This window comes from Hemitrygon akajei, chromosome 8, assembly GCF_048418815.1.
Source record: "Hemitrygon akajei chromosome 8, sHemAka1.3, whole genome shotgun sequence".
NCBI lineage: Eukaryota > Metazoa > Chordata > Chondrichthyes > Myliobatiformes > Dasyatidae > Hemitrygon > Hemitrygon akajei.
Window position 1 is genome coordinate 2,370,361 of NC_133131.1, and position 24,334 is coordinate 2,394,694.

Sequence of the window (24,334 nt, forward strand, 5' to 3'; positions counted from 1 at the left end):
GATATTGGCCCCCTCAGATTCAAGGGCCACCTATCCCTTTGGTACAGGTCCCACCTACCCCAGAAGAGGTCCCAATTTCCAGAAATCTGAATCCCAGTCCCCTACTCCAGTTCTTAAGCCAGGCACTTATCTGCCACCTCATTCTATTCCTATCCTCACTGTCACATGGCTCAGCCAGCAATCCCGAGATTACTACCATTGAGGTCCTGCTTCTCAGTTTCCTTCTGAACTCCCTGGATTCTGTATTCAGGATCTCCTCCCTTTTTCTATCTATGTCGTTGGTACCAATATGTACCACGACTTCTGGCTGATGACCCTCCCTTTTCAGGATATTGTGGACGCATTCAGAAACATCGCAGATCCTAGCACCTGAGAGGCAAATTACCATCCGTGTTTCTTTTCCATATCCACAGAATTGCCCATCTGTCCCCCTAATATAGAGTCCCCTATTACTGCTGCCATCCTCTTCAGTTCCCTACCTTTCTGAGCCACAGGGCCAGACTCAGTGCCAGAGGCACGGCCGCTGTTGCTTCCCCCAGGTAGGTCTCTCCCTCATCACCCCAACAGTACTCAAAATGGAGTACAGGGTACTCTCCTCTATCTGATGTTCTCCCTTCCCTCTCCTGACAGTCACCCATTTATCTGTCTCCTTTAGCCTCAGGGTGACTACCTCCCTGTAGCTCCTGTCTATCACTGCCTCACTTTTCCCAACAAGGCAAAAGTTATCAAGCTGCAGCTCCAGTTCCCTAATACGGTCTCTAAGGAGATGCATTTCGATGCATCTGGTGCAAATGTGGTCATCGGGGAGGCTGGTGGTCTCCCAGAAATCCCATATCTGACACCCAGAACAGAACACTGGGCCTGTTGACATACCCCTTATTCTTTCAAGAGTTAAATAAGAAAAAAAGAAATAAGGAATGAACTTACCTACTTACCTTGCCTCCATTTATTCTTACCAAAGCTCTGTTGAGCCAAAGCCTTACCACTCTGATGATGACCGCTCCACTAGGTGGTAGTCTTTCTTTTCTGGAGACTGGGTTTTTAAAGCTCTTTGCTGGACTTGTGCGGGAACGCTTCTACTGAAGAATAGCTGACTAACTTGTCCTGAATTCAGAAGTGGTGACAAAGGACAGCCAAGATATAACCTCTTCTACCTACAGTTGTAGACACTTCCAGTCTGCAAACTGCTGTCTCATAGAGACTGATTTGTTTTAAGCAATCCAACAACATGACTCACTCAAATGTTTCTTAAGGTATTTATTTACATCAAGTAATTCAAACAACTAACGAGGAAGAATAATCAGGGACAGGATTAAATAATTTTTTTAAAAACATGGACTCAGGAAAGTTGAGGACAGACCCTTTAAAGGTAAACACTGCTCATCTATCTCCATGGTATTTTTTGATGAGGCAAATGAAGCTGATGAAGGCAAACCAATTTACTCAGCATATGCAGACTTCCAAAAAGTGTTTGAAAACATGGTGATGCCCAATAGTTATGCTGCTATAAATGGGAGTGTAACTGTGTTAATGAGGATTTGGGCTGAGAATTAGGAAGATAAGGAAAAAAAATCTGCTGGAGGAACTCAGTGAGTTGTGTCTCCATGTTGATCAACAGCTGCTTTTCAGGCTGGAGAGAGAGACAGACTCATTCTCTTATGAAACAAAGCAGGACCGTAACTCTTGTTCAGAGATAATCAAAACTTTTAGATGATAAAATCTGGTAGTGTGGTAAATAGTGAGGAAGTTAGTGACAGATGAAGAGGATAAATAGGCAAACAAGATTTATTGCAGAATGCAAGTTGATCCTTTTGGCAGAAAGAATGACAATAAAACAGGTAAATTCTGAAGGCTGTGGGAACAGATTGCTCTGGGCAAATCGTGCACACATTTATGAAGCTGGCAGTTCAGGCAGAATAGAGCACAGAGAATTAAAGAGAAAGTTAATGTTGAACCTCTATAAAACTCTGGGGGGGACTACAGCCTAATTTCATCTGCAGGAGGAATGTGATGATTGTAGAGAGAATACAAGAATGTTATGTAGAAAAATCAAAGGGCGAGGGGCATCAATCACACAGGTCAACTGAAGCTAAGGATTATCTCCTTACAAAATTTAGACAGCAGAAAGACAATGGATGGAGTGGCTTCATTCTGCCTTTAACGCCACAGCTGAGAATCAGAGTGCAGTATAATGACAGGCAGATCTTGTATCACATTCTCTGCCTTGGCAAGGCTTTGAGGAGACTGGACAGTTGACATTCCTTCCTGAATGTGGTGATGTTGATATGGGTGTCTATGCTGAACTATGTTGTTAACAGACATATTGAGCAATACAGCAAGCACCTTCTTATATTCTGAAGATTATCTCAATTATTTTTACAGCTGATGCCTTCAAGTCAATGGTGGACAAGTCTCTGGTGCTTGTCACCAAGATTACTCCTCTTCTTGCCTCTGAGCCATGTCATAGGATCTTTTAATGGCCAAGGAATAAGGTTTCATCTTAAAGATCTCTTCTATAATGATGTGGTGTTCCCCTTGGAAGGTACTGAAATGTTACCCTGGATTAGATGCAGAAACATGGGTTTAGCAGGAATTCCAGCATTTGTTTCAGCCAATACCCTGGATTTGGGTCAGATCACGGGCTTGTACACCTTGTTCTCTATTAGTCTGAAGGTTCAAGCTCATTCTTCTTTGCATGCAACAGACTGGAGAGCTGGATTCAGCGTCAGATTTGTGGTCTTGTACACTTCGTCCTGTTCTATGTTAGTCTGTAGGCTCAAACTCCTTCTCATTGGCATGCAACAGAGTAGTCAGCTGCTGGTTGGAGACTCTCAGCTGGCGGAGCGTTCCCATGGCTTGGCACAGATAAACAGCAAGGAGATGTTTACACTACAAAATGCACAGTAATGTCAAGAGTAGAGGGAGAGTCAACAAGGGAAACAAGTAAATCATCATTCCCTTCTCCTGTCTGGATAAACAATGATCCTTCCATACAAAATAACCCCATCCTCTGACACTTTCCAAGGAAAAGTTCCACATACAAAACTGTCTTTTTTTCACTAAATCATAAACACAAGAGATTCTGCAGATGATGGAAATCCAGAACAAAACACATTTTCAAAGGACTTATAAACATGTTTTAATATAAAAATATGGAGCATACTTCCAGGTCTCTCAAGTCTGCTGCATCATTCAATATCCTAGTGGTTTGTCCATTTTATTACAGTCACAACTGATCCTCATATCCTGCAGGAGACTGCAGACACTGGAATCTGGAGCAACAAACAATCTACTGGAGGAACTCAGCAGTCAGGCAGCATGTATGAGGAGGAAGGAATTCTCAACATTTCATTCAGGTTGAAACTGTGTACCAGGACAGAGTGGAGAAGATAAGTGACAAATATAAAGAGGAGAAGAGAAGTGGCAAGAGAAGGGAAGATTCAGAGGTGATTGGTAGACTGAGGAGGGGTGTAAGATGACAGGCCGATTGTATCAGATAGGGGTAGGGAGCAGAGTGGAGTAGGTAAGATACGAGAGATTGGACAAGCAGATGGAGCAAGGTGCAGTGGCGTGGATGGGGAACAGGAGATCGGAGAGAACTGCAAATCATCTAGTAACCAAAAAAATCAATCTCATACGTAAATATATTCAAAGATTGGACGGATAGCCTAGCAGAAAAGACAGTGGAACAGCAATGGCAGGTATTCTTGGGAATAATGCACAAGGTGCAAAATCAGTTCATCCCCCAGAGAAGGAAGGATTCAAAGGGGGGAAAGGGGCCACAGTGGTTGACAAAGGAAGTCAGAGATTGCATAGCATTAAAAAAAAGGAAGTATGACAGAGCTAAGGTGAGTGGGAGGACAGATGATTGGGAAGTTTTTAAGGAACAACAGAACTTAACTAAAAAGACAATACGGGGAGAAAAAATGAGGTACGAACGCAAGCTAACCAGGAATATAAAGGAAGATAACAAAAGCTTTTTTAGGTATGTGAAGAGAAAGAAGATAGTTAGGAACAATGTTGGGCCCTTGAAGAATGAATTGGGTGAAATTGTTATGGGAAACAGAGAAATGGCAGAAGAATTTAATGAGTACTTTAGATCTGTTTTCACAAAGGAAGTCACAAGCAATCTCCCAGATGTATGGATGGGCCAAAGACATAGGGTAACAGAGGAAATGAAACAGATTGACATTAGGAAGGAAACGATGATGAGAAGACTGATGGGACTGAAGGCTGACAAATCCCCAGGTCCGGATGGTCTGCATCCTAGGGTACTAAAGGAGGTAGCCCTGGAAATTGCGGATGCATTGGTAATCATTTTCCAATGTTCCTTAGATTCAGGATCAGTTCCTGAGGATTGGAGAATGGCTAATGTTATCCCACTTTTTAAGAAAGGAGGGAGGGAGAAAACAGAGAATTATCGACCTGTCAGCCTGACATCGGTGGTGGGGAAGATGCCAGAGTCCATTATTAAGGATGAAATAGTGGCATATCTAGATAGCAGTGATAGGATTGGGCCGAGCCAGCATGGATTTACCAAGGGTAAATCATGTTTGACTAATCTGTTTTTCAAGGATGTAACCAGGAAGTTAGACGGGGGAGATCCAGTGGATGTAGTGTACCTCGATTTTCAGAAGGCATTTGATAAGGTCCCACATAGGAGATTGGTGGGTAAAATCAGAGCTCAGGGCATCGGGGGGAAGACATTGACATGGATAGAAAACTGGTTGGCAGATAGAAAGCAAAGGCTGGCGGTGAATGGGTGTTTCTCGGAATGGCAGGTGGTGACTAGTGGAGTGCCACAGGGCTCGGTATTGGGACCACAGCTGTTTACAATTTACGTCAACGATTTGGATGAAGGCATTGAAAATAACATCAGCAAATTTGCTGATGATACTAAGCTGGGTGGCAGGGTGACATGTGATGAGGATGTTAGGAGAATTCAGGGTGACTTGGATAGGCTGGGTGAGTCGGCAGATACTTGGCAGATGGTGTTTAAAGTGAATAAGTGTGAGGTTATCCACTTTGGGAGTAAGAACAGGAAGGCAGATTATTATCTGAATGGTGTAGAGTTAGGTAAGGGAGAAATACAAAGAGATCTAGGAGTCCTTGTTCATCAGTCACTGAAGGTGAATGAGCAAGTGCAGCAGGCAGTGAAGAAGGCTAATGGAATGTTGGCCTTTATTACAAAGGGAATTGAGTACAAGAGCAAGGAAATCCTCTTGCATTTGTACAGAGCCCTGGTGAGACCACACCTGGAGTATTGTGTACAGTTTTGGTCTCCAGGGTTAAGGAAGGACATCCTGGCTGTAGAGGAAGTGCAGCGTAGATTCACGAGGTTAATTCCTGGGATGTCTGGACTGTCTTACGCAGAGAGGTTAGAGAGACTGGGCTTGTACACGCTGGAATTAAGGAGATTGAGAGGGGATCTGATTGAAACATATAAGATTATTAAGGGATTGGACAAGATAGAGGCAGGAAATATGTTCCAGATGCTGGGAGAGTCCAGTACCAGAGGGCATGGTTTGAGAATAAGGGGTAGGTCATTTAGGACAGAGTTAAGGGAAAACGTCTTCTCCCAGAGAGTTGTGGGGGTCTGGAATGCACTGCCTCGGAAGGCAGTGGAGGCCAATTCTCTGGATGCTTTCAAGAAGGAGCTAGATAGATATCTTATGGATAGGGGAATCAAGGGATATGGGGATAAGGCAGGAACTGGGTATTGATAGTAGTTGATCAGCCATGATCTCAAAATGGCGGTGCAGGCTCGAAGGGCTGAATGGTCTACTTCTGCACCTATTGTCTATTGTCTATTAGGCACCAAAAGCCCTTTGAGATAGAGAACTATACAACTCTTCACAGGAAGGATGGAGAACAGTCAGCCCTAATCCTGCTTCTGGACACTTCTGCTCGAGGAACCATCAGCAACCACACTGACAAAGCAGCGGTTACACAACTGCGATTAATGGACAGGTAACAGCTGAAACAAAAACCCAGCCATTAGATCCTACAGGACCTTACGCTGCTAATCAGATAAATCATGTCATTAGTCAATCCATGTCAAAATCGGAAACCATTAGCTAGTAATCGTAACAGAGTAATCTGTAAATAATCTTTGGCACATGTATCTAAATATAACAGTCCAAAGCTATAAATTACTTTATGTATAATTGAACAAAGCACTCCACATGACTAACCTTCAGAGGCAAATTTTGATGTTCAGCCTGGCTATAAGCACTCCTTGCCTCTTGCAGACTCTGTCTGGTTTGGTTGGTAGGCTAACTGGCTACTGCTAATTGTCTCCGGTATGTAGCTGAGTGCTAGAACCTGGGGTGAGTTGATGGGAATGTGTGGAGATTAACATGGGATCAATGTAGGATTAGTGTAAATGGAACGGTTGATGGTTGTTGTAGACGTAACGAACTGAAGGGCCTGTTCCCTGCTGGATCTATGGCTCTGCTTATTTTATCCAATTCTTTGCTCTGCCACTTTGACCTTGGTTTCACAGCTTTCTAATTTCTCCTCGTCTGAAATCTCTCAATGATAAGTAGGAAACAAGCGTATCCAATCTTGTATTCCCACTCTGATTCATTGCTACATTGGCAAAGCACTGGAGACAGTATTCCAACTGGAATTGCACTGCAGCAGGGAAGTTTGCAGGACATGAGAGAGACCAGGAAGGAAATCTGTCTGGTTGATCTTAAATTCTTACCAATAGATGGTCATTTCTTCGTAAGACAGAGTATGTGAAAGCCACACATGAGCAGTAGAGGCAGGAACTGAGGCAGTGATACACCCGACCAGAGCTTCCTACAACCTAGTCAAACAGAAGTGAGTACAATTAAGGCAAATGCAGAACAAAAAGCGTTTGATGAGGCTGGGAATGGTCTTGATCTCAGAGGATTCAGATCAGGGTTATCAAAAACAGAGCATTTAATATTCCAATGCAGCATTCAGTTCTAACGTTCCACTGGTGTGGAAACAGCACAGCCACTGGCACACATGCATTACACTGGCTGTGTGATAACACATGCCCCATCCGCTACAGTGAGGACAATGTATGGGGACTTTCAGAAATAGTGTTATAGTCACAGGTACAGTTGGGAAAGATATAGAGTGGGCAGCTGATTAAAGCTGGACCATAAGGGAATGACTCAATGAGTACTGCACCAACCTGTTTATAATGCCTGTACAGAAAAGAGCAGGGACTTTTGGGAAATGGAAAAATGATTGCACTTGTAAAGTCTCAGCATTTCCCAGAAAATTCAGCCTCAACATTTGCACTTCCTTCCTTGTGAGTTCTTTCTTTCACATTTTATAGTCGTTTCCTTCCATCATAGGGCACAGTACAAGAGCATAAGCTCCCTTTTGGTGTAATCAAAGACCTAGGAAAAATCAGCACCATTCTGTTACTGTACCTGCATGTCAGTATTCCTGCTGACAAGGAGGGATAGTGGGAGATCCCCAATGGTTATTGCAGGAAACATGAGTAGCCGGAGATAAACCATTCACCTCCTTGCCATCGCTCTGTTTAGAGGTGACATTGCATAGACTCCAGCTGGGAGACAGATGGTGCAAGGTCCTCTGGGGTAACACCTGCATCAAATCACCTCTACAGATTCAGGTTATCCTGAAACCAGATCTATATGTAGACCATAAGTATTGAGTCTATATCAGAATTTCATCATAGAACAGTACCGCACAGTACAGGCCCTACGGCCCACAATGTTGTGCCGACCGTTAAACCCTGTCTCCCATATAACCCGCCCACCTTAAATTCCTCCATATACCTGTCTAGTAGTCTCTTAAACTTCACTAGTGTATCTGTCTCCACCACTGACTCAGGCAGTGCATTCCACGCACCAACCACTGAGTAAAAACACCTTCCTCTAATATCCTCCTTGAACTTCCCACCCCTTACCTTAAAGCCATGTCCACTTGTATTGAGCAGTGGTGCCCTGGGGAAGAGGCGCTGACTGTCCACTCTATCTATTCCTCTTAATATCTTGGATACTCTGTCATGTCTCCTCTCATTCTCCTTCTCTCCAGAGAGTAAAGTCCTAGCTCCCTTAATTTCTGATCATAATGCATACTCTCTAAACCAGGCAGCATCCTGGTAAATCTCCTCTGTACCCTTTCCAATGCTTCCATATTCTTCCTATAGTGAGGTGACCAGAACTGGACACAGTACTCCAAGTGTGGCCTAATCAGAGTTTTATAGAGCCGCATCATTACCCCATGACTTTTAAATTCTATCCCTCCACTTATGCAAGCTAACACTCCATAAGCTTTTTTAACTACCCTATCTACCTTAGATAGATAGAGTTAGATACAGCTCTTAAAGATAGCAGAGTCAAGGGATATGGGAAGAAGGCAGGAACGGGGTACTGATTGTGGATGATCAGCCATGATCACAGTGAATGGTGGTGCTGGCTCAAAGGGCCGAATGGCCTACTCCTGCACCTATTGTCTATTGTCTACCTGTGAGGCAACTTTCAGGGATCTGTGGACATGTACCCCCAGATCCCTCTGCTCTCCACACTTCCAAGTATCCTGCCATTTACTTTGTACTCTGCCTTGGAGTTTGTCCTTCCAAAGTGTACCACCTCACACTTCTCCGGGTTGAACTCCATCTGCCACTTCTCAGCCCACTTCTGCATCTTATCAATGTCTCTCTGCAATCTTCGACAATCCTCTACACTATCCTTTGCAAACTTGCCAACCCACCCTTCTACCCCCACATCCAGGTCGTTAATAAAAATCACGAAAAGTAGAGGTCCCAGAACCGATCCTTGTGGGGCACTACTAGTCACAACCCTCCAATCCGAATGTACTCACTCCACCACGACCCTCTGCTTTCTGCAGGGAAGCCAATTCTGAATCTACCTGGTCAAATTTCTCTGGAACCCATGTCTTCTGACTTTCTGAATAAGCCTACAGTGTGGAACCTTGTCAAATGCCTTACCAAAATCCATGTAGATCACATCCACTGCACTATCCTCATCTATATGCCTGGTCACCTCCTCAAAGAACTCTATCAGGCTTGTTAGACATGATCTGCCCTTCACAAAGCCATGCTGACTGTCCCTGATCAGACCATGATTCTCTAAATGCCCATAGATCCTATCTCTAAGAATCTTTTCCAACAGCTTTCCCACCATAGACATAAGGCTCACTGGTCTATAATTACCCGGTCTATCCCTACTACCTTTTTTGAACAGCCGTTGATCATGGCTGATCCATTTTTCCTCTCAGCCCTAATCTTCATCCTTCTCCCCATATCCCTTCATTCCCTGACCAATCAAGAATCTATCAACCTCTGCCTAAAATATTCATAAAGATTTGGCCACCACAGCTGTCTGTGGCAACGAATTCCACAGATTCACCACTCTTTGGCTAAAGAAATTCCTCCTCAGCTCCATTTTAAAAGGACACCCCTCTGTTCTGAGGCTGTGTCCTCTGGTCCTACTCTCCCACCATAGGAAACATCCTCTTCACATTCACTCTATTAAGACCTTTCGATAAGATTTCAATGAGGTCACCCCTTAATCTACTGCATTTCAGTGAATACAGGACCAGAGCCATCAAGCGCTCTTCATATGACACACCGTTCAATTCTGGGATCATTTTTGTGAACCTCCTTAGAACCCTCTCCAGTGTAAGCGCATTCTTAGGGGCCCAAAACTGCTTACAATACTCCAAGAGAGGCCTCACCAGTGCTTTATAAAGCCTCAACAATACATCCTTGCTTTTATATTATAGTCCTTTAAAAATGAATGATAACATCACATTTGTCTTCCACACCACAAACTCAACCTGCAAATTAACCTTTAGGAAATCCTGCATGAGGATTCTTTGCACCTGAGATTTTTGAACTTTCTCTCCTTTTAGAAAATAGTCTACCCTTTTATTTCTTCTACCAAAGTGCATGATCGTACACTTCCTGGCACTTATTCCATCTGCTACTTTGCCTAATCTGACTAAGTCCTTCCGTAGCATCTCTGCTTTCTCAAAACTACCTGCTCCTCCACCTATCCTCGTACCATTTGCAAACTTTGTAAAAAAGCCATCAATTTTGTCATCCAAGTCATTGACATAAAACGTAAAAAGAAGTGGTCCTAACATAGACCCTGTGGAACACCACTAGTCACTGGCAGCCAACTAGAAAAGTCTCCCTTTATCCCCACTCTGCCTCCTGCCAATCAGCCACTGATTTATCCATGTTAGTCTTTCCTGTAATACCATGGGCTCTTAACTTAAGCATGCTCATATATAGCACTTTGTCAAAGGCCTTTTGAAAATCCAAGCACACAACATCAACCAATTCTCCTTTGTCTATTTTGCTTGTCATTTCTTCAAGGAATTCCAACAGATTTTCCCTTGAGGAAACCATACTGACTACAGCCTATTTATCATGTGCCTCCAAGTTCCCCAAAACTACATCCTTAACAATTGATTCCAACATCTTCCCAACCACTGAGGTCAGAGTAACTGGCCTATAATATTCTTTCTTCTGTCTCTCTCCCTTCTTGAAGACTGGAGTGACATTTGCAATTTTTCAGTCTTCTGGAACCATTTCAGGATCTAGGGATTCTTGAAAAATCATTACTAATGCCTCCACAATCTCTTCAGCCACCTTGTTCAGAACTCTGATGTGTAGTCCATCTGGTCCAGGTGACTTATCTACCTTCAGACCTTTCAGTTTCTCATTAATTTTCTCCCTAGGAAGGGTAACTGAGTAGGCTACGGTCAATTATGGAAAACTCTGAACATCCTCTACATAGCACCATCCAGAGACAGAGAAGCAGTTTCAGCGACAGGTTACTATCGATGCAATGCTCCTCAGACAGGATGAAGAGGTCAATACTCCCCAATGCCATTAGGCTTTACAATTCAACCGCCAGGACTTAAGAACTTTTTAAAAGCTATTATTAATGCTTTTTGAGATAGTGATTTAGATGCATATCATATTTTTTACTGAGTTAAGTATTGTATGTAATTAGTTTTGCTACAACAAGTGTACGGGACATTGGAAAAAAAGTTGAATTTCCCCATGGGGATGAATAAAGTATCTATCTATCTATCTATTTCTGAAACTTGACACCTAGAACCTCCAGCATATTGCTAGTGTCTTCTACAGTGAAGACTGATGCAAGATACTTATTCAGTTCATCTGCCATTTCTTCTTCCCTCATTACTAGCTCTCCAGCATCGTTTTCCAGCGGTCCGATATCCACTCTCACCACTCTTTTACACTTTATGTATCTGAAGAAACTTTTGGTATCCTCTTTAATATTATTGGCTAGCTTACTTTCATATTCCATCTTTTCCTTCTTAATGACTTTTTTAGTTGATTTCTGTTGGCCTTTAAAAGCTTCCCAGACCTCTAATTTCCCACTAAGTCTTGCTCTATTATATTCCCTCTCTTTGGCTTTTATGTTAGCTCTGACTGCTCTAGTTAGCTACAGTTGTTTCATCTTGCCATTAGAATTCATCTTCCTTTTTAAGATGTACAGTACATATCCTGTGCCTTCTGAATTACTTACAGAAATTTCAGACATTGTTGCTCTGCTGTCATCCCTGCCACTGTTCTTTTCCAATCAATTTTGGCCAACTCCTCTCTCATGCTTCTGTAATTCCCTTTGCTTCAAAGGAGTAAAGGTGATATCATTGAAACCTTTTCTAGCAGAGTGGGCCAATTCTTGGAACTTTATTTGTCACATGTATATCAAAACATACAGTGAAAGTATTGTTTGGGTCAATGACTAGCCAAGTTCAAGGATGTACTGGGGGGCGGGCACAGCCCACGTGTCACCATGCTTCCAGTGCCGACATAGCATGCCCACAACTTACTAACCCTAACCCATGCATATTGGGAATGTGGGAGGAAATCAGAGCACCCAGAAGAAACCAGATCACAGAAAGAATGAGTAAACATTATGGACAGCAGCAGGAAATTAGTCCCAATTGGTGATCACTGGCACTGTAAAGCATTGTGCTAATTGCTACGCCACTTGCCATCCCAAATCTTGAAAGATCCCAGACTTGCAGATTATGGGGCACTAGCAAAGAGGAAGTGACGTCTGCGGCAGATCAGAAGTACTCACAGTGAATGGTGGGGCTAAAGAGGCATGGTGACTTACTCTTGCTTCTGTCATTGGAATGTACTTGATGGGTAAAACGGCTTCCTTCTATCATCATAATATAAAAACACAAAGACGTCCACGTGTCAAACCTGATAGAGCATTCTTCCACTGGGAGCGTCAACAAGTGTTACTGAGTGCTGATCCACTAGTTCTAATGCCTGCAGAGCCTGTGGTCCAAAGACACATTTCAGCCTGGAAGAGAAACATCTTTAAGAAACAGTTTGTTATATTAAGACCAAGCAGATTATAACACAAGATCTGCATTTCCTTATTCAGGAAATAGGCAGTAATGTTTTTCTCCCTCTTGTGTTCAGTCCTAAAGCAATGAAGGAGTAAAGAGCAATCAACTCACATACCACGACCCACCACCCTTTTGCAGGACTCCTTTCTCCTTACAGTGTGCCCAGAGAATCTAATAGAAAATCGGCCACAAGGTTGTCAGTAGAGGAACAGTGAAGACGAGAAATATCCGTAGCCAGCATGGTACAGCCTTAGGCGAAGGCAGTGAAGATCAGCGATATGTAGACAGTACGGAACAGCACCAGGCCCAGGCAGTGAAGTGGTGGTGGGGGGTGGATACGTAGACAGTACGGAACAGTACCGGAATAATTTGGTAACTGTGATGTGCACTTCACTGAAATATATTACTTTTATGGGATTAAATTGGAAAGAAATGAGATTGAATACAGAAAGAACACACTGCTGTAGCATACATTTGGGTTGGAAACAACAATCTGATTTGAACCTGGGAGGAACAATATCCGAGTCCAAACATGCAGGGTACCGCTGAATGTATTTCTGGACTACTGTACACAGATTGAGTGTCCGTATCTACACAATATATTTGTCATTGGCGGAATACAACAACGGTTCACTTGATGCCTGGGATGGTGGATCTGCTGAATGTAGAGACACTGTGTGGACCAGATCTGTATTCCCCAGAGTTTAAAATAATGAGGGAGTAATTACAAAATCCCATCAAATGTAACTGACTAGATACAGGAGAAGTTGTTCCAGCTTGGGGAAGAAGTTTAGAAAGGGAAGGACAACAATCTCAGGTTCCAGAGAAAGAGATTCAGGACTGAGGAAAAACAGTTTCACTTTGGAGGATGGTGAAGGTGTACACCTCTCCACCAGAGAGCAGCAGAGGCAGCAAATACATCTGAGGAGATTCTTTAGTAGGTGTTGGGAAAGGAAGAAATAGTGATTTGAAATGGATGATCAACACATTTATCATAGATGGTAGAACAGACTTGCAGGACAGAATGCCCTACTTCTTCTCATTAAGCTGGTCCCAGCTGACAAGTATACAGACTATAATCTGCCCCACTTCAACTCTCAACTCCACAAGAAAATAGGCAGCCCTTGTGTAATGAAATAATGTTCATTAAAGCAACAGTCCTAAAATCTCTATAACACACTTTACCAGCTCATGTTCCAGATATTGGTCAGATCACCTGAACATGTGATTCTGGGTCTATAACCATATAACAATTACAGCACGGAAACAAGCCATCTCGGCCCTTCTAGTCCGTGCCGAACGCTTACTCTCACCTAGTCCCACTGACCTGCACTCAGCCCATAATCATTCCTTTCCTGTCCATATACCTATCCAATTTTACTTTAAATGACAATACCGAACCTGCCTCTACCACTTCTACTGGAAGCTTGTTCCACACAGCTACCACTCTCTGAGTAAAGAAATTCCTCCTCGTGTTACCCTTAAACTTTTGCCCCCAACTCTCAACTCATGTCCTCTTGCTTGAATCTCCCCTACTCTCAATGGAAAAAGCCTATCCACGTCAACTCTATCTATCCCCCTCATAATTTTAAATACCTCTATCAAGTCCCCCCTCAACCTTCTATGCTCCAAAGAATAAAGACCTAACTTGTTCAATCTTTCCCTGTAACTTAGGTGCTGAAACCCAGGTAACATTCTAGTAAATCTTCTCTGTACTCTCTCTATTTTGTTGTCATCTTTCGTATAATTCGGTGACCAGAACTGTACACAATACTCCAAATACGGCCTTACCAATCCCTTGTACAACTTCAACATTACATCCCAACTCCTATATTCAATGCTCTGATTTATAAAGGCCAACATACCAAATGCTTTCTTCACCACCCTATCCACATGAGATTCCACCTTCAGGGAACTTGGCACCATTATTCCTAGATCACTCTGTTCTACTGCATTCTTCAATGCCCTACCATTTACCATGTATGTCCTATTTGGATTATTCCTACCAAAATGTAGCACCTCACACTTATCAGCATTAAACTCCATCTGCCATCGTTCAGCTCACTCTTCTAACTGGCCTAAATCTCTCTGCAAACTTTGAAAACCTACCGTAGATTCCGGATTTTAAGCCGCTACTTTTTTCCCACATTTTGAACAGCTTTGAACTTTGCGGCCAATAATCCGGAGCGGCTAATGCAAGGTTTTTTTCATGCCGCCTCGTAAACATTTTGCCTCGTAACAGTAGACCAATAAAATTGATGAGTAGTTCACAGAGGTCCAATGAAATTGTACGATAAATCAAGCGCACTTTCACAATTAAATTATTGTAAATCAGTCATTTGTACTCACCCTCATCAACATGGAAAACACTCGAAGCATTGTGCTACCTACCCTCTTAGTTTAAACTATATTTGTTTTCTGTACTACATCGCGGGATGCTATGACGACACACCCGGTTTCGCGGCGTCTTGTGGGAAAATGCCGTTTGCGATGAAACGGAAAGGAGGGGGGGAGCGGCGGAGCGGCTTTGGATCCGAGCGAAATCTGCTTTTAAATGCCGTTTGCGATGAAACGGAAAGGAGGGGGTCGAGCGGCGGAGCGGCTTTGGATCCGAGCGAAATCTGCTTTTAAATGCCGTTTGCGATGAAACGGAAAGGAGGGGGGGAGCGGATTCCGCGAGCGGCTTTGGATCCGAGCGAACTCTGCTTTTAAGTTAAAGGTATCAATAACTTTTCCTGGTAGGCTGCAGTATATATATTTTTTACCAGTCGTTAGGAGATATTGGAATGTTGTTCAGTAAAGAAGTATACGCAACGTATATTTAAAAGTAGCCGCGTACGGGCACGGTTCGAAAAAAAGCATTTGCAATATGTATTTGTTTTTGTTACCATATGGATTTAATTAAAAGTTAAAAAAATCCTCACGTGTAATATCTTTCTGTGTAAATATCACAACGTGGGACACCTGCGGCCGAAAATCCGGTGCGGCCTAAAATCCGGTGCGGCCTTTACATTTAAAAAAATGATTTTATTTCTAAAATTAGTGCCAGCGGCTAAAAATCAGGTGCGCTCTGTAGTCCGGAATCTACGGTACTTCATTATCCACAATGCCACCTACCTTAATATCATCTGCATACTTACTAATCCAATTTACCACCCATCCTCCAGATCATTAATGTATATGACAAACAACACTGGACCCAGTACAGATCCGAGGCACACCAGTAGTCACCGGCCTCCAACCTGACAAACAGTTATCCATCACTACTTCAATATTAATACCTAACGATTGAACCTTCCTAACTAACCTTCCGTGCGGAACCTTGTCAAAGGCCTTACTGAAGTCCATATAGAAAACATCCACTGCTTTACCCTCATCAACTTTCCTCGTAACCTCTTCAAAAAATTCAGTAAGATTTGTCAAACATGACCTTCCACACACAAATCCATGTTGACTGTTCTTAATCAGACCCTGTCTATCCAGATAATTATATATACCATTTCTAAGAATACTTTCCATTAATTTACCCACCACTGACGTCAAACTGACAGGCCAATAATTGCTAGGTTTACTCTTAGAACCCTTTTTAAACAATGGAACCACATGAGCAATACGCCAATCCTCCGACACCATCCCCGTTTCTAATGACGTTTGAAATATTTCTGTCAGAGCCCCTGCTATTTCTACACTAACCTCCCTCAAGGTCCTAGAGAATATCCTGTCAGGACCTGGAGATTTATCCACTTTTATATTCCTTAACAGCGTCAGTACTTCCTCCTCTTTAATCGCCATAGTTTCCATAACTTCCCTACTTGTTTCCCTTACCTTACACAATTCAATATCCTTCTCCTTAGTGAATACCGAAGAAAAGAAATTGTTCAAAATCTCCCCCATCTCTTTCGGCTCCACACATAGCTCTCCACTCTGATTCTGTAAGGGACCAATTTTATCCCTCACTATCCTTTTGCTATTAATATAACTGTAAAAACCCTTCGGATTTATTTTCACCTTACTTGCCAAAGCAACCTCGTATCTCCTTTTAGCTTTTCTAATTTCTTCCTTAAGATTCTTCTTACATTCTTTATATTCCTCGAGCACCTCATTTACTCCATGCTGCCTATATTTATTGTAGATATCTCTCATTTTCCTAACCAAGTTTCCAATATCCCTTGAAAACCATGGCTCTCTCAAACTTTTAACCTTTCCTTTCAACCTAACAGGAACATAAAGATTCTGTACCCTCAAAATTTCACCTTTAAATGACCACCAATTTCCTTCCCATAAAACAAATTGACCCAATCCATTCCTTCTAAATCCTTTCGCATCTTCTCAAAGTTAGCCTTTCTCCAATCAAAAATCTCAACCCTGGGTCCAGTCCTATCCTTCTCCATAATTATATTGAAACTAATGACATTGTGATCACTGGACCCGAAGTGCTCCCCAACACATACCCCCGTTACTTGACCTATTTCATTCCCTAACAGAAGATCCAACACTGCCCCTTCTCCAGTTGGTACCTCTATGTATTGCTGCAAAAAACTATCCTGCACATATTTTACAAACTCCAAACCATCCATCCCTTTTACAGTATGGGCTTCCCAGTCTATGTGTGGAAAATTAAAATCTCCCACAATCACAACCCTGTGCTTACTACAAATATCTGCTATCTCCTTGCAAATTTGCTCCTCCAATTCTCGCTCCCCATTAGGTGGTCTATAATACACCCCTATAAGTGTTACTACACCTTTCCCATTCCTCAATTCCACCCAAATAGTCTCCCTAGACGAGCCCTCTAATCTATCCTGCCGGAGCACCACTGTAATATTTTCTCTGACAAGCAACGCAACACCTCCCCCTCTTGTCCCTCTGATTCTATCATACCTGAAGCAACGAAATCCAGGAATATTTAGTTGCCAATCACACCCCTTCTGCAACCATGTTTCACTAATAGCTACAACATCATATTTCCAGGTATCAATCCATGCTCTAAGCTAATCTATCTTTCTTACAATGCTCCTAGCATTAAAATAAATACATTTAAGAAATTCTCCACCTCTTCCTCTCTGTTCATCTCTAACAGTACAAAGAACTTTACTGTCTTCTTTTTCTTCCTTCTCCCATACATCTGTTCCTACACTCTGGTTCTCCTCCCCCCTTGTATCCAGTTTAAATCCACTGGAGCCTCTCTAGCAAACCTGCCTGCAAGAGTATTTGTCCCCCTCCAGTTCAGATGTAAACCGTCCCGCGCGGAACAGGTCCCACCTTCCTCGGAAAACTGCCTAATTATCTATAAATCTGAAGTCCTCCCTCCTGCACCATGTCTTCAGCCACGTGTTGATCTACACTATCTTACTATTTCTAAACCTGCCTGCACGTGGCACTGATAGCAATCCTGAGATTGCTATCCTGGAGGTCCTGTCCTTTAACTTGGCACCTAGCTCCCTAAACTCACCTTTCAGGACCTCCTCACACTTCCTACCCACGTCACTGGTCCCTACATGGACCAAGACATCCGGCTGCTCACCCTCCCTCCTGAGAGTACTAAGAACTCGATCCGAGATATCGCGGACACTGGTACCAGCGAGGTAACAGACCATCCAGGATTCTCGATCTCTTCCACAGAACCTCCTATCTGTCCCCCTAACTATCGAATCCCCTATCACTACTGCTCTCCACTTTTCCCTCTTTCCCTTCTGAGCTGAGGGTCCAGTCTCGGTGCCAGAGACGCAACCACTGCAACTTGTCCCTGGTAGGTTGTCCCCACCAACAGTATCCAAAATGGTATACTTATTATTGATGGGAATAGCCACAGGGGTGCTCTGCTCTTCCTATCAATTCCCCTTCCTCTCCTGACAGTCACCCAACTACCTGTCTCCTGACTCCTAGGGGTGACTATCTCCCTGAAACACCTGTCTATTTCTGCCTCTGCCTCCCGAATGATCCGAAGTTCATCCAGCTCCAGCTCCAGTTCCCTAACACGGTTTGTCAGGAGCTGCAGCTGGATGCACCTTTTGCAGGTGTAGTCATCAGGGACAAATGTGCTCGCCCTGAGTTCCCACATACAGCAAACGGAGCACTCAACTGCCCTAACTGCAGACTCCATTACCTACTCCTAAGCTAATTAGATTAATTAAAGGAGCTTATCCTGCCTTACCTCACTTGGAGTGAAGCTTGTACTCAGCCTCTGTTCGCTTTTAAAATTCCCCGTGTGGTATGCGCAGGTGTAAACTGTGTATTGTCCTGTGCTGAGTGTGCAGGTGTGAACTGTGTATTGTCCTGTGCCGAGTGTGCAGGTGTGAACTGTGTATTGTCCTGTGCTGAGTGTGCAGGTGTGAACTGTGTATTGTCCTGTGCTGAGTGCAGGTGTGAACTGTGTATTGTCCTGTGCCGAGTGTGCAGGTGTGAACTGTGTATTGTCCTGTGCCGAGTGTGCAGGTGTAAACTGTGTATTGTCCCATGCCGAGTGTGCAGGTGTAAACTGTGTATTGTCCCATGCCGACTGTGCAGGTGTGAACTGTGTATTGTCCCGTGTGGTGTGTGTAGGTGTGAACTGTGTATTATCCCATGTGGTGTGTGCAGGTGTGAACTGTGTATTGTCCTGTGCCGAGTGTGCAGGTGTGAACTGTGTATTGTCCTGTGCCGAGTGTGCAGGTGTGAACTGTGTATTGTCCTGTGCCGAGTGTGCAGGTGTGAACTGTGTATTGTCCCGTGTGGTGTGTGCAGGTGTGAACTGTGTATTGTCCTGTGCTGAGTGCAGGTGTGAACTGTGTATTGTCCTGTGCCGAGTGTGCAGGTGTGAACTGTGTATTGTCCTGTGCCGAGTGTGTAGGTGTGAACTGTGTATTGTCCCATGTGGTGTGTGCAGGTGTGAACTGTGTATTGTCCTGTACCGAGTGTGCACATGTGAACTGTGTATTGTCCCGTGCCGAGTGTGCAGGTGTGAACTGTGTATTGTCCCATGTAGTGTGTGCAGGTGTGAACTGTGTATTGTACTGTGCCAAGTGTGCAGGTGTGAACTGTGTATTATCCCGTGTGGTATGTGCAGGTGTGAAATGTGTATTGTCCGGTGCCGAGTGTGCAGGTGTGAACTGTGTATTGTCCAGTACAGAGGGTGCAGGTGTGAACTGTGTATTATCCCATGTGGTGTGTGCAGTTGTGAACTGTGTATTGTCCCGTGCCGAGTGTGCAGGTGTGAACTGTGTATTGTCCCATGTAGTGTGTGCAGGTGTGAACTGTGTATTGTACTGTGCCAAGTGTGCAGGTGTGAACTGTGTATTATCCCGTGTGGTATGTGCAGGTGTGAAATGTGTATTGTCCGGTGCCGAGTGTGCAGGTGTGAACTGTGTATTGTCCAGTACAGAGGGTGCAGGTGTGAACTGTGTATTATCCCATGTGGTGTGTGCAGTTGTGAACTGTGTATTGTCCCGTGCCGAGTGTGCAGGTGTGAACTGTGTATTGTACCATGCCAAGTGGGCAGGTGTAAACTGTGTATTATCCCATGTGGTGTGTGCAGGTGTGAACTGTGTTTTGTCCCGTGTGGTGTGTGCAGGTGTGAACTGTGTATTATCCCATGCCGTGTGTGCAGGTGTGAACTGTGTATTGTCCTGTGCTGAGTGCAGGTGTGAACTGTGTATTGTCCCATGCCGAGTGTACAGGTGTGAACTGTGTATTGTCCCGTGCCGAGTGTGCAGGTGTGAACTGTGTATTGTCCTGTGCCGAGTGTGCAGGTGTGAACTGTGTATTGTCCCGTGCCGAGTGTGCAGGTGTGAACTGCGTATTGTACCGTGCCAAGTGTGCAGGTGTGAACTGTGTATTGTCCCGTGTGGTGTGTGCAGGTGTGAACTGTGTATTATCCCATGTGGTGTGTGCAGGTGTGAACTGTGTATTGTCCTGTGCCGAGTGTGCAGGTGTGAACTGTGTATTGTCCCGTGTGGTGTGTGCAGGTGTGAACTGTGTATTATCCCATGTGGTGTGTGCAGGTGTGAACTGTGTATTGTCCTGTGCCGAGTGTGCAGGTGTGAACTGTGTATTGTCCCGTGTGGTGTGTGCAGGTGTGAACTGTGTATTATCCCATGTGGTGTGTGCAGGTGTGAACTGTGTATTGTCCCGTGCCGAGTGTGCAGGTGTGAACTGTGTATTGTCCCGTGTGGTGTGTGCAGGTGTGAACTGTGTATTATCCCATGTGGTGTGTGCAGGTGTGAACTGTGTATTGTACCATGCCAAGTGTGCAGGTGTGAACTGTGTATTGTCCTGTGCCGAGTGTGCAGGTGTGAACTGGGTATTGTCCCGTGCCGAGTGTGCAGGTGTGAACTGCGTATTGTACCGTGCCAAGTGTGCAGGTGTGAACTGTGTATTGTCCCGTGTGGTGTGTGCAGGTGTGAACTGTGTATTATCCCATGTGGTGTGTGCAGGTGTGAACTGTGTATTGTCCCATGTGGTGTGTGCAGTTGTGAACTGTGTATTGTCCCGTGCCGAGTGTGCAGGTGTGAACTGTGTATTGTACCGTGCCAAGTGGGCAGGTGTAAACTGTGTATTATCCCATGTGGTGTGTGCAGGTGTGAACTGTGTATTGTCCCGTGTGGTGTGTGCAGGTGTGAACTGTGTATTATCCCATGTGGTGTGTGCAGGTGTGAACTGTGTATTGTCCCGTGTGGTGTGTGCAGGTGCGAACTGTGTATTATCCCATGTGGTGTGTGCAGTTGTGAACTGTGTATTGTCCCATGTGGTGTGTGCAGGTGTGAACTGTGTATTGTCCCGTGTGGTGTGTGCAGTTGTGAACTGTGTATTGTCCCGTGTGGTGTGTGCAGGTGTGAACTGTGTATTGTCCCGTGTGGTGTGTGCAGGTGCGAACTGTGTATTATCCCATGTGGTATGTGCAGTTGTGAACTGTGTATTGTCCCATGTGGTGTGTGCAGGTGTGAACTGTGTATTGTCCCGTGTGGTGTGTGCAGTTGTGAACTGTGTATTGTCCCGTGTGGTGTGTGCAGGTGTGAACTGTGTATTGTCCCATGTGGTGTGTGCAGGTGTGAACTGTGTATTGTCCCGTGTGGTGTGTGCAGTTGTGAACTGTGTATTGTCCCATGTGGTGTGTGCAGGTGTGAACTGTGTATTGTCCCGTGTGGTGTGTGCAGGTGTGAACTGTGTATTGTCCCGTGCCAAGTGTGCAGGTGTGAACTGTGTATTGTCCCATCTGGTGTGTGCAGGTGTGAACTGTGTATTGTCCTGTGCCAAGTGTGCAGGTGTGAACTGTGTATTGTCCAGTACAGAGGGTGCAGGTGTGAACTGTGTATTGTCCAGTACAGAGGGTGCAGGTGTGAACTGTGTATTGTCCAGTACAGAGGGTGCAGGTGTGAACTGTGTATTGTCCCATGTGGTGTGTGCAGGTGTGAACTGTGTATTGTACCATGTGGTGTGCGCAGGTGTGAACTGTGTATTGTCCCATGTGGTATGTGCAGGTGTGAACTGTGTATTGTCCCATGTGGTATGTGCAGGTGTGAACTGTGTATTATCCCCTGTGGATTGTGCAGTTGTGAACTGTGTATTGTCCTGTGCCGAGTGTGCAGGTGTGAACTGTGTATTGTCCAGTATAGAGGGTGCAGGTGTGAACTCTGTATTATCTCCTGTGGAGTGTGCAGTTGTGAACTGTGTATTGTCCCGTGTGGTGTGTGCAGGTGTGAACTGTGTATTGTCCCATGTGGTGTGTGCAGGTGTGAACTGTGTATTGTCCCATGTGGTGTGTACAGGTGTGAACTGTGTATTATCCCTGTGCCTAGCATGCAGGTGTGACCTAGTCATTTGGCCCATCATGTCCATACTGACCCTTTTCTCTGTAACACCTGCTGAATTTGCCCGCATTAGGTCCATGTCCTATACTGCCGTGCTTATTTAGTATCAATTTAAATGTCTCTTAAATGTAGTGTATTATCGGATTCCATCACTTTCTCTGGCACTATGGTCTAAATGTTAGCTTTCCCCCAGATTTCCTTCAAAGCTCCATTTCCCTCACCTCCCTTTAAAACCATGACCTCCTGCTTTTCTACCTTCTACAAGGGCAAAAAGATTCTGGGTCTATGCCTCTCTTAATTCTGTAACCTCCATCCGGTCATCCCTCAGTTTACTTCACTGCAGGGAAATTATCCCTGTCCAAACAGTCATCCCCAATAACTAAACTCCTGCAACCGCAGTAACATCCTAGTGAACCTCCCTGTACTCACGCCAGCACAACCACATCCTTTCTGTAGTGTGGAAACAAGAAATGTACACAATACTCCAAGTGTGGTCCAAACAGTGTTTTGTGCAGTTGTAAAATACCACGATGTTTATATGCTATGTCCCCAGCTCCTAAGGCAAACATGCTGTAAAAAAGGACATTCTGTATAATAAACTATTACATTACAGTAATGTGATCCAAAACCATTTGAGAATCTGGCGAGGGAACTTCAGAGTTTAGGGAGCATAAAGTGATAGACGTACTCACATCAAAAGCAGTTCATCTGTCACTGAAAAACACAAGGCAAGGAAACATATCAATGACATTTGAAAAAACATACTTAGTCTCAACACAAATGCAGCTAAGCACACCACTCAGATACTTCAATCTATCCACGCAACCTATTTAAAAATAAATTACGCTGTTGGCCTATCTCAATGTGACTGGGAGATACAGCATGAAAACAAGCCTTTCAACCCAAGCAATCTGTTCCAGCCGCTCTCTAGATATTCATATTAATACCATCTCAATACTTTTGTTTGCGGTTCTACCCCTCACCTGCACATTAGGGACAATTTTCAGCTCTACCACCCTGCATGTATTTGGGCTGCTTAGAGGAGCACATCACACACCATGGGGAAATCCTTGCAGTCACAGGACGTATGAACACCATACAGACAGCACCAAAGGTGAAGGTTGGAGGTGGCTGGGTAATGCTAAAAGGCAGATTATGTTACAGCTGAATGTGCATGCAGGTGGCCTGAGTCATCAATGAACATTGAGACAAATCACCCAGAACTTGCCACAGAGAACAAGCACACAAGGCTGAGTAAATGCTTTCCCACTGGAGGGGAGTGGCACATCAGTACACATTGTTGGAAACAGCAGAAATAAATATTGCAATATAAAAACAGCATGCTTGTCTGGACATTGTCCTGAAGTGTTTCTGCAGCTCCGGTGACACACGAGGCAGTGCGACAAGCCAGCTGGGATACAGTAACACCAAAAACCCTTTTGTTTTAGGTGTGGAGTTTACAATCTCATCACAAGTTACCAAATTACTTCAGCAAATCAGTGACCAAAGGTTTATGGTCTTGTGGTCTTGTGGGGAGTATCAATGTAATTTCATTTCATTTCAAAACTGCACACATTACTGGTGAAGCAGACTAGATAAACCATAAGACATAGGAGCAGAATTAGGCTATTTGGCCCAGAGAGTCTGCTCCACTATTCAATCATGGTTGATCCCTTTTTCTTCTCCCCACTTCCCAGCCTTCTCGCTATAACCTTTGATGCCGTATCCAATCAAGCTCTGCCTGAAATACACCCAATGACCTGACCTCAACAGCTGCTTGTGGTAGCAAATTCCACAAATTCACCAGTCTCTGGCTAATGACATTTCTCCACATCTCTGTTTTAAATGGATGCCCCTCTATCCCGAGGCTGTGCCCTCTTGTTCTAGACTCTCCCACTTTGGGAAATATCTTTTCCACATCAACTCTGTCTAGGCCTTTCAACATTCCAAAGGCTTCAATGTGATCCCTTTCTCGCCCTTCTAAATTCCAGCGAGTACAGACCCAGAGTAAACAAACATTCCTCATATGAAAACTCTTTCATTCCCAGAATTCTCCTTGTGAACAACCTCTGCATCCTCTCCAACACCAGCACATCTTTTCTTAGATGAGGAGCCCAAAACTGTTCACAATACACAAGGTGAGGACTCACCAGTGCCTTATAAAC

General features: G+C 44.2%; 1 protein-coding gene across 3 annotated transcripts in view; it reads right to left on the bottom strand.

Annotated features, from left to right (window-relative positions):
- Positions 1 to 1,242: 1,242 nt before the first annotated feature.
- zswim7 (zinc finger, SWIM-type containing 7) overlaps positions 1,243 to 24,334 on the bottom strand; it is a 56,181-nt gene continuing 33,089 nt past the window's right edge. For all 3 annotated transcript variants that reach the window (XM_073053043.1, XM_073053045.1, XM_073053044.1), the window contains exons 3-6: positions 22,862 to 22,883; positions 12,233 to 12,335; positions 6,710 to 6,814; positions 1,243 to 2,889 (exon numbers count right to left, since the gene is read on the bottom strand). In XM_073053043.1, the coding sequence (XP_072909144.1) occupies positions 2,764 to 2,889; positions 6,710 to 6,814; positions 12,233 to 12,335; positions 22,862 to 22,883 (356 nt within the window). In that variant the 3' untranslated portion in view covers positions 1,243 to 2,763. The remainder of the gene's footprint in view (positions 2,890 to 6,709; positions 6,815 to 12,232; positions 12,336 to 22,861; positions 22,884 to 24,334) is intronic.